The sequence below is a fragment of the Silurus aristotelis genome (genome assembly GCF_946808225.1).
Source record: "Silurus aristotelis genome assembly, chromosome: 12".
In the NCBI taxonomy this organism is placed as follows: Eukaryota; Metazoa; Chordata; class Actinopteri; order Siluriformes; family Siluridae; genus Silurus; species Silurus aristotelis.
The window spans coordinates 4,001,602-4,011,679 of NC_139585.1; the positions used below are offsets into that span (position 1 = coordinate 4,001,602).

General features: G+C 38.5%; 1 protein-coding gene across 1 annotated transcript; it reads right to left on the reverse strand.

Annotated features, from left to right (window-relative positions):
• Positions 1-5,212: 5,212 nt before the first annotated feature.
• Positions 5,213-9,823, reverse strand: LOC310734683 (pepsin A-like). Its single transcript, XM_083557038.1, has 9 exons — positions 9,741-9,823; positions 9,490-9,640; positions 9,262-9,379; positions 9,024-9,142; positions 8,745-8,938; positions 7,303-7,419; positions 6,869-7,010; positions 6,043-6,141; positions 5,213-5,448 (listed from the first exon to the last, which is right to left on the reverse strand). The coding sequence occupies exons 1-9, from the start codon at positions 9,797-9,799 to the stop codon at positions 5,311-5,313; spliced, it is 1,137 nt and encodes a 378-aa protein (XP_083413164.1). The 5' UTR covers positions 9,800-9,823; the 3' UTR covers positions 5,213-5,310.
• Between the last annotated feature and the right edge of the window lie 255 nt (positions 9,824-10,078).

The window sequence follows — 10,078 nt, forward strand, 5'->3', positions numbered from 1 at the left end:
TGATGTAGGGACAGACAGGACAGACTGTTACGTCACTCCTGTGTCCTCTGGCTCGCTGTTCTTACATAATGGAGAGAGAGAGAGAGAGAGAGAGAGAGAGAGAGAGAGAGAGAGAGAGAGAGTAGTGGAAGATCTCTTGCTATAGCGCTCTGATCTTAACCATATTGAACTCATGAATGTGTAATCTGACTGCAACTCAGGCCTATTCGCCTCCATGACGCCTCCCTCCCAGATAAGCTCAATGACTTCTATGGCCGGTTTGAGGTGCAGAACAACATGGCGGCAAGGAAGACCACCCCTCCTCCAAACGACCAGTTAACCAACGGACGTCTACTGGACCGGAAGACATGCTTAGGGAATGTGCAGAGCAGCTAGCAGGTGTCTTCACTAACATTTTCAACCTCTTTTCAAGCAGCGCCATTGCTCCTACCTGCCTAAAGACAACGACCATCATTACAGTGCCAAAGAAGTCTACAGTCACGTTGACAAAACTAAAAAGATGGTTGTTGACTTTGAGAGCACAGAGCAGCCATTCTCCACTGATCATCGATGGATCCTAAATTCCTTGATGTTCATCTGGTGGAGATTTCACCTGGTCACTCAACACCAGCTCCATCACCAAGAAAGCCCAGCAGCGACTCTTCTACCTGAGAAGGCTGAGGAAAGCTTATCTCCCTCCCCCGATCCTGACCATGTTCTACAGAGGGACCATCAAGAGCATCCTGAGCATCTGCATCACTAACTAGTTTGGGAACTGCACCATCTTGAATTACAAACTATGTAGCTATGTGTTCTGTTATGTAGCTCTATGTTGTGTTATGTAGCTCTGTGTTGTGTTATGTAGCTCTATGTTGTGTTATGTAGCTCTGTGTTCTGTTATGTAGCTCTATGTTGTGTTATGTAGCTCTGTGTTCTGTTATGTAGCTCTGTGTTGTGTTATGTAGCTGTGTGTTCTGTTATGTAGCTCTGTGTTGTGTTATGTAGCTCTGTGTTCTTTTATGCAGCTCTGTGTTGTTATGTAGCTGTGTGTTCTGTTATGTAGCTCTGTGTTGTGTTATGTAGCTCTGTGTTGTGTTATGTAGCTCTGTGTTCTATTATGTAGCTCTATGTTGTGTTATGTAGCTCTGTGTTCTGTTATGTAGCTCTGTGTTGTGTTATGTAGCTGTGTGTTCTGTTATGTAGCTCTGTGTTGTGTTATGTAGCTCTGTGTTCTGTTATGTAGCTCTGTGTTGTGTTATGTAGCTGTGTGTTCTGTTATGTAGCCCTGTGTTGTGTTATGTAGCTGTGTGTTCTGTTATGTAGCTCTGTGTTGTGTTATGTAACTGTGTGTTCTGTTATGTAGCTCTGTGTTGTGTTATGTAGCTCTGTGTTCTGTTATGCAGCTGTGTTGTGTTATGTAGCTCTGTGTTCTATTATGTAGCTCTATGTTGTGTTATGTAGCTCTGTGTTCTGTTATGTAGCCCTGTGTTGTGTTATGTAGCTGTGTGTTCTGTTATGTAGCTCTGTGTTGTGTTATGTAGCTGTGTGTTCTGTTATGTAGCTCTGTGTTGTGCTATGTAGCTCTGTGTTCTGTTATGCAGCTCAGTGTTGTGTTATGTAGCTGTGTGTTCTGTTATGTAGCTCTGTGTTGTGTTATTTAGCTCTGTGTTCTGTTATGTAGCTCTGCGTTCTGTTCTGTAGCTCTGTGTTGTGTTATGTAGCTCTGGGTTCTGTTCTGTAGCTCTGTGTTGTGTTATTTAGCTATGTGTTCTGTTATGTATCTCTATGTTGTGTTATGTATATCTATGTTGTGTTATGTAGCTGTGTGTTCTGTTATGTAGCTCTATGTTGTGTTATGTAGCTCTGTGTTCTGTTATGTAGCTCTGTGTTCTGTTCTGTAGCTCTGTGTTCTGTTCTGTAGCTCTGTGATCTGTTATGTAGCTCTGTGATCTGTTATGCAGCTCTATGTTGTGTGATGTAGCTATGTGTTCTGTTATGTAGCTCTGTGTTGTGTAGCTCTGTGTTTTGTTATGTAGCTCTGTGTTCTGTTATGTAGTTCTATGTTGTGTTCTGTAGCTCTGTGTTCTGTTCTGTAGCTCTGTGTTGTGTTATGTAGCTCTGTGTTGTGTTATTTAGCTCTGTGTTGTGTTATGTAGCTCTGTGTTGTGTTATGTAGCTGTGTGTTCTGTTATGTAGCTGTGTGTTCTGTTATGTAGCTTTATGTTGTGTTTTGTAACTCTATGTAGCTCTATGTTCTGTTATGTAGCTCTGTGTTGTTGTGTAGCTCTATGTTGTGTTATGTAGCTCTTTGTTCTGTTATGTAGCTTTATGTTGTTTTATGTTGCAGCAGTGTTCTGGAGGAATGTTGTCTCATTTCACTGTGTACTGCGTAACCCATATATGGTTGAAACAACAGTAAAAGCTTCTTGACTTGACCTTCATCATTACCTGACTCCACAAGTCTCCACAAATCTCCACAAGCACACTATAATCTAGTGAAACATCTCAGAAGGGAGGAGGCTGTTCAACGAGCCCATACCAGTCTTATAGTCAGGTATCCACAATCCATATAAATGCGTCTCATCTTTACATGCATGAGCAAGAGTCGTAAAGAAACCTCAGGCGTCCTGGAGACTGACGCTCGTTTTCCTTTCCTTTAACCTCGGCATTTTTCAACTAAGTGCTAAAGCGTATTCAAATATAGAGACCTCCGGAGATTTTTTTCTCTACTCAACCCCATGCTCGAACCTTCACAGAGGTAGAATCATGGACTGTGCAGCTTGAGCACTATCTAGTGGTTGGATGATGTAAGATATGTTTTTTTCCAATGGAAGCACAAAATACATTAATGGACACTACAGTATGTCCATGTTGTGCGATCTCAGGTTATTGTTCATGTGGATACTTACATAATTGCCATTTATTTTTTGCTCATATAAAGAAACAAATGTGTAAATAAAGTAAAAGAGCACATTATTATATTTTACATCTATCTATTAATATTATTTTGTTTGGCATGTGTTAATTTAGCATCTCGTGTGTGAAACATCATGTTCCAGGAGATGTTCCAGGATGTCTAGGTTATAAAAAATTTCTTATTAAAAATGTTTTTATTAAATTATGTGGACACTAATTATAAAAAAAAAAAAAGAAGAAATAGATAAAATCATGGAAAGATTTTTTTTTTTTTCAGTGCAATTGACTGGAGTAAAATGTTCTTGAAATGAGTAAAATTCATAGATTAAATCTAGTTAATTAAAAAAAGATACAAATGTATTCATTTATTCCAAATAAAATAAAATAAAATTCCAAATAGTTGACCATACATTGGGTATTTGTTTTGTTCCATACAAAAAAAAAAAAAAAAAAAAAATCAGTTATTAAATAAAGATCAATTCAGCCTGTCAGCCAATGCATTAACCCCCTGAACTCCCACACGCCCAAACACTCATACTTAACTGCAAATCCAGTAATATACCAAGCAATGCACTATTCACCTACCCACTCACAAATGTCTAACTGCAAATCCATTAACCAACCAATGCTTTGAACTAGCCTCTATAGCTGACAGGAATTTTTAAATACAACCTAAAAAAAATTAGGACACTGTCTAAATTGTAAATAAAAACAGAATGCACTACTTTGCAAATCTCATCAACCAGCTTTTAATTCACAATAGAACATAGAAATAATTTAAACTGAGAATATATACCATTTAAAGAAAAAGGAATTTGGAATTCATTTGGAATTTGATGGATGCAACACAATTCAAAAAATGTTGGGACAGAGCCATGTTTACCGCTGTGTTGCATCATGTCTTCTGTCCAAAGTTTATGAGGGGAATGTTGTCCCATATGTGTCTGATACCAAATTCAAGCTGTTCAACATTTCAGGGTGTCCTTTGTTGTGTTTTTTGTTTCATGACGTGCCAAATGCTTTCAAATAGTGAAAGGTCTAGACTGTAGGCGGGTCAGTTCAGCACCCAGACTCTTCTACTACAAAGTCACGCTATTCTAATAGATGCAGTACGCAGTCAGCATTGTTTTGAACAAATATACATTGATGGAGCTGTTCCATAAGTTCAAGCTGCCCATTCCACAGGTACTACTGCACAACCATACCATCACAGATGTGGCTTTTTAAACAGAATGCTGATAACAAGCCAGATGGTTCCTCATCTCCTCAGTCCACAGGATGTGGTGTCCAAAGTAAAAAAAATAATACATTTGATTCATCTGTCCACAGAACAGTTTTCCACTTTGCCTAAGTACATTTTAAATGAGCTTTGGCCCAGACAGGATGGCAGTGTTTTTAGATCATGTTCACGCATGCCTTCTTCTTTGCATGATTAAGATTGAATCTGCATTTGTGCATGACACTGCAAATCACAGCCAATGATTACTTGAGGTGTTAATGAGCCCATTCAGTGATTTCCATTACAGAATCGTGACGGTTTTAAATGCAGTGCCGCCCGAGAGCCTGAAGATCACTGGCATCCAATATTGATTTTCAACCCTGTCCGTTGTGCACAGAGATTTCTCCAGATTCTTCCAAACTTTTGATTATGTTATGACCTGCAAATGATGAGACTGTTTTGCAATTTTATGTTGAGGAACATTATTCTGGAATTTGTAGACTCTGCCCAACTTTACTTCTAAAAGAGACTCTGCTTCTCTAAGATACACTATTTATGCCCAATCATCTTAGTAACCTGGTCATTGCATTCTGTTTTTATTTACATTTTACACAGTGTCATAACTTTTTTGGAATTAGGGTTGTAGTTAAACTTTTTATATTCAATGTTGATCATTAAAAAGTGTTAAAACTTATACCTGGTAAAAAAGGGGAAAGGCTAAACTTATCCTCAATTATTTGGTAACTTCTTCTCTATGAATTAGAAAGAGATAAATAGGAATGCTAGAGAGTTGTGAGTCTGGACACTGACAAATTCCAGAAGTTGAAATGGAAAATGCTTTATAAAGTAATGAGATAAATAAAATCAATGTAAAGATGACTAATAAACTAACTGACCTCCTGCCATGACCGAGAAAGCTCAAGTTTTTTTGCTTTTTGTCTCATAGCTGTAGAATTATTATGTTTCTTTGCTAAATACTCATTCAGTCCAAATTATCAGGTTAAACCGATTTGAAAAGCCACAACAAGAAACAATAAACAGATAAAAACTCAAGTACAATGTATTCATTATAACTAATCACTTTATTAGGTTGGTATTTTTTTGGTGTCATTTTATGACATTTTTAAATCAGCAGCTGCGGATCGATTTTCTTCAAAGGTTGATTCATAGTGTGTTGCTTTTTAGTTTTGGTTTTTTTACACAGCCTTGGCCAAACCCACAGAGTTGTTTGCCCGGTCGAAGACGGTGTAGTACTGCCTAATGAACACATCACCCAGGATCCACAAGCTGGAGCTGCTGGGGCTGAAACCGGTGCGGCAGCCATAGTAATAAGACTGTGAAGAACAGACAAGGTTCAGAAAAACCTCAGACACCATCATATCAGACTTATACTATATGGCCAAAAGTACTGGAACATAAAATGTTGTGGGGAACAAAAAGTTAGAGGCAGATGTTAAGGAGTGTACAGGAAGTCTCTGGGTGTGCAAGCATTAAGTTTGAACCCAAACCTGTTCTAATCTGACATGTGTGCATCAAACCAGTTTCATAAAGATATGCTTTACATGGGTTGAAGTTGAAGATCTTCTGCTATTGAACGCCTTTGGGATGAACTGAAACACTAACTGTACTCTAGACATCCTCAACTACATCAGTCCCTGACTTTACTAACACACCTTTTGACTGAATAAACTCAAATCTGCACAACTATAACTAGTGGAACATCTCCCCAGCTGAGTGGAAGTTATTAAAACAGCAAATGAAGTCTAAATGTGGAATGGGATGTTTAATAAAGAAGCACATACTGTACCAATCGTAGGGTCAGGTCTCTATAAATTTTCTCCATATAGCGTTACATTAGAGACCTTTTGACGTAAAACACACTGGATCTCAGAAGATAAAGAGTTGCTCCATGGTGTTGCTGAACTCACCTGACGGACGTAGGCTGAGGCAGGCAGGGTAAAGGCATTGCCGTTGATGTTGAAGGTCAATACAGGCATGCTTCCGATGTTGTTGCAGTTCACCACAGCCTAAGAAATTAAGATACAAAAGTACAGTACTAAAGAACTCCTGTAAAGACGGCTTTGACATGATGTGTAGGTCTGTGAATGATGATGCTAATTGACACTATGTTATTGTGCAATAACACAACAGTGCCATAACACAAACTGAACGCTGTATTATAACATTGATGTACACCAATCAGACATAACATTATGACCACATGCCTAATATTGTGTTGGTCCCCTTTTGCTGGCAAAACACTCGTGACCCATTGAACCTTAACAGCATGAACTTCTGAAGCAGTTTGAGCTACAGGAGCTCGTCTGTTGGATCGGACCACACGGACCAGCCTTCATCAATGAGCCTCAGCCGCCCACGACCCCGTCGCCGGTTCACCACTGTTCCTTCCTTGGAGCACTTTTGATAGATTCTAACCACTGCAACCAGGAACATCCCACAAGAGCTGCAGTTTTGGAGATGCTCTGACCCCGTCGTCTAGACATCACGATTTTTTAAACTCGCTCAAATCCCTACACTTGCTCATTTATCCTGTTAGTGGTTGGGATATATTTATTAGGGAGCAAGTGAACATTTTGTCCTCAAAGTTGATGTGTTAGAAGCAGGAAAAATGACTGATTGACTGATGACTGACACTAATCAGTGTTATTCACTTCCCTGCTCATAATGTTATAATGTTATAATGTTATGCCTGATCGGTGTACACAAAGTCTACTCTGAAATGCTTTTACTTACATCTCCATTGTTGACGGTGGCTCCCACCCAGCTGTTCATGCTGTTGATGTCATTATAAGGACCAGCGATCAGAGAGGTGCCAGTGTCCACAATAGCCTGGCATCCACCATTGCAAGCAACAACCTGTCCATTAATGGTGATGCTTTGAGGGGGATGAAAGAACACCAGATGCATAACGATGGTCATTAATTTGAAAGGATTTTATACATCTAATTGCTTGGTGGTTTGAAGGTTCCAGGATTCAAACTTACAACCTTCTGTTCAGAAGTAAAACATCTTAACGCTGAGCTACCACCTCTTTCATGAAACTCCCAACCTTCCTTTGAACTCATGACCTTCTAATGAGAAGTCTTATATCTTAAACCTGAGCTGCCCTTCCCATTATTCAAAACACACCATGAATAAATCATTAAGGGGTAAAATTGGGTCGTTACCTGTCCAAAGAGATCTGCCAGTATGTCTCAGATGACAAAGGGATCCAGATCAGAGAACCGGTGTAGTGTTTAGGGTTGTATCCACCAAAGATAACCTCACTGCCAGTTTGAGAGTTGCTGAGATTGGGAGACATGACCAAGTTGCCAGATTATTTACAGTTGTTTTATTACAAAGGCACGTAAAGTTGAGACGGGGTACATTAAACTCTTAAAGGTTTAAGGTATTTCTCATCGATTCTGTAGTAGTTTGAGTTTTATGATCAGTAACTCAAAGCCTTAACCAATGAGCCACTACTCAGTATAAGCTTCAGTTTCAGATCAACACTAAAATCGAGATTTAGCATTAGTTTTAGACATTTATACCAAATACCAAACTGTAACAAAAGCAGATTTTTGATTGTGGCTATGCTTTAAATGAATATATCATTTTTCAAAGTTCAATCTTCTTGCTAACATGCCTCATCTATTCAAGATATACAACCATATTTCTAGCCACAAAAATCTTATTGATCTTATTTTGAGAATAAAATACAATGCAAATTGTTTAAGATTATAATGATTGCTTTAAGATTGTTTTTAAAAGCAAATTGTTAAAATAAAATCCCAATTCATTAGACTCAATCGAATGCTTAGAATAAGTTTTAATACTTATTTTTAGAAATTTCATTCCTTTATAAAGCCTAGATATGTTTATTTTTTTTATTTTAAAAAATCTCACCAAGTTAAATTACCCTACTGCACTGGCAGATCATTTGACTTGTTTCTATGTTGTATCTTCCTAAATCATGCATTTATTTCCTATATTTAGTTTTTTAATGTGTTATAAACCCAGTATTGACTGCTAGAGAAAGATTTTTCAATAGTCTATTACTTTTTTTTAGCTAATTAGTTTTAGTTGAGAAAGTATAAATGGCCAGTCATTATAGTCAGGGCACTAAAAATAAATGATATGCTTAATTCTGATATATTTTCCTAATCAAACACTGACTCAAACACATGCCTATTAGCAACTAAAACATTTGGCATGGTGTCCTATAATTTTCTTGTAGTTGTTTAAAACAGAATGGGTTTATTGGCAGTTGAAATCCAAAGTCTCTATGTGCAATAAGCTATAATTCAGCTTGTTTGAGTCACTTATTTTTACATTTGCACCTTATACAGTTGTATTGTAAAATATGCCCTCCTATAAGTTTATTGTATATTTATATATTTATATGCATTGCTGTTTGCATTTCTGGTTAGATGCTAACTGCATTTCATTGGCCCTATAGTTGTATTGTGCACAATGACAAAGTTGAATCAAATCCAATCTAATCTAATCTAATATTATAATATATAATTAAACTTTAATGGAGGAGTTTATCCTTGGAAATTTGATTTAAACCAATAGTTCTCCAAAATGCATTTTTGCTACTTTGAAATCAGTTCAGTGTTCCTTTTACCTGCTCAGGTAGACAGAGAAGAAATCTTGCACAAGACCCTGCTGGACCATGTTGTCAAACACAGGCTCGGCGTTGGATGCAGCCAACTGTGGGTAGGCCAGTCCCAAAATACCATCGGCCTTCATGTGGGCCATGAAGGGTGCCTCGGATTGGCTCAATCCAAAGATCTGATGGGGAACCTGAATACCGCCAACCTAGAGAGAAGTCCAATCGGGTTAGTAGCGAAAATGAAACCGCAGAAATATTTTTTAGTATAAGTAGCATTGGATAACGTCTAACCGCAATAGTGTCATATCCAAGGAAACCAGTCATGCTGCCGGTGCCGTACTGGATTGAAAGAGGCTGGTTGGTGGCTTGGAAAGTGCTGGATGCCTGAGGATTAAACCTCACATGGTTGTCTGTAGAAAAGAAAAAAGCACTCATCATCTTTCAACATTTAACATCTGGTAAAAAAAAAAAGGATTTATGTATTTCTAAATGAGAAGCATGTCCATTTGTTAAGTAGATTACTACATACTGCAGGCAGCACTGCTGCAGTATACGGAGGGAACCCAAAGGTTGGAAGAGCCAGTATCAAAGATAACCTGGAAGGACTGGGGAGGAGTGCCAATGGAAATCACACCATAGTAGGCAAGCTGTCAAGACAAAGAGAAAAGCACTTACATAAAAACTTTCTTAATTAGGCAGAAAACATTGAATGCCCATGATAGTTCTAGCAAAAGCAAAAGCTGAAATTTTTTTTTACATCAGCATCATTGGTCATGGATTCATAACCAACAGCATAGCTCTGGGAGAACCTGCCCGCTGGGTTATAAGGGTACATCTTCCTGTACTTCTCCCAAAGACCCTTCTCCTCCAGATTGTCACGAGCACTCTTCCCCTTGATCAGAGAAACACTGCCGGAAAGAGATAGAAAACAATGTTTTCAGTCAATTGAGCATTACTATGACCTAGAGATGAGCAGCATGAAGGAGATAAAAAGAGTTCAATCGTTACCTGATGAAGCACTCAGAGAGCGCCAGCATGGCGCAAAGAACCACGGCCCACTTCAACATGGCTACTTGGAAGGGTTCAGCTGATTGAGCTAACGGCTGCAAAACTTGTACATGGTCTGGTTCTTTTTATACAGCATCCACGTTTTCATCATATCTCCCTGATAAGGAACTGCATAGGTCATACGCGATAAGGACAAATTTGAACTAGCAAAAACTGATGTCCTCTAGACAGTGTCAATAACAGTCACAACATGGAAAATACGGCTTTGTAAACAACGCCTTCGAGTGTTCTCGGGATTTGTGTACAATGCCGTAAGACAGACCATCAGAAATTTAGTA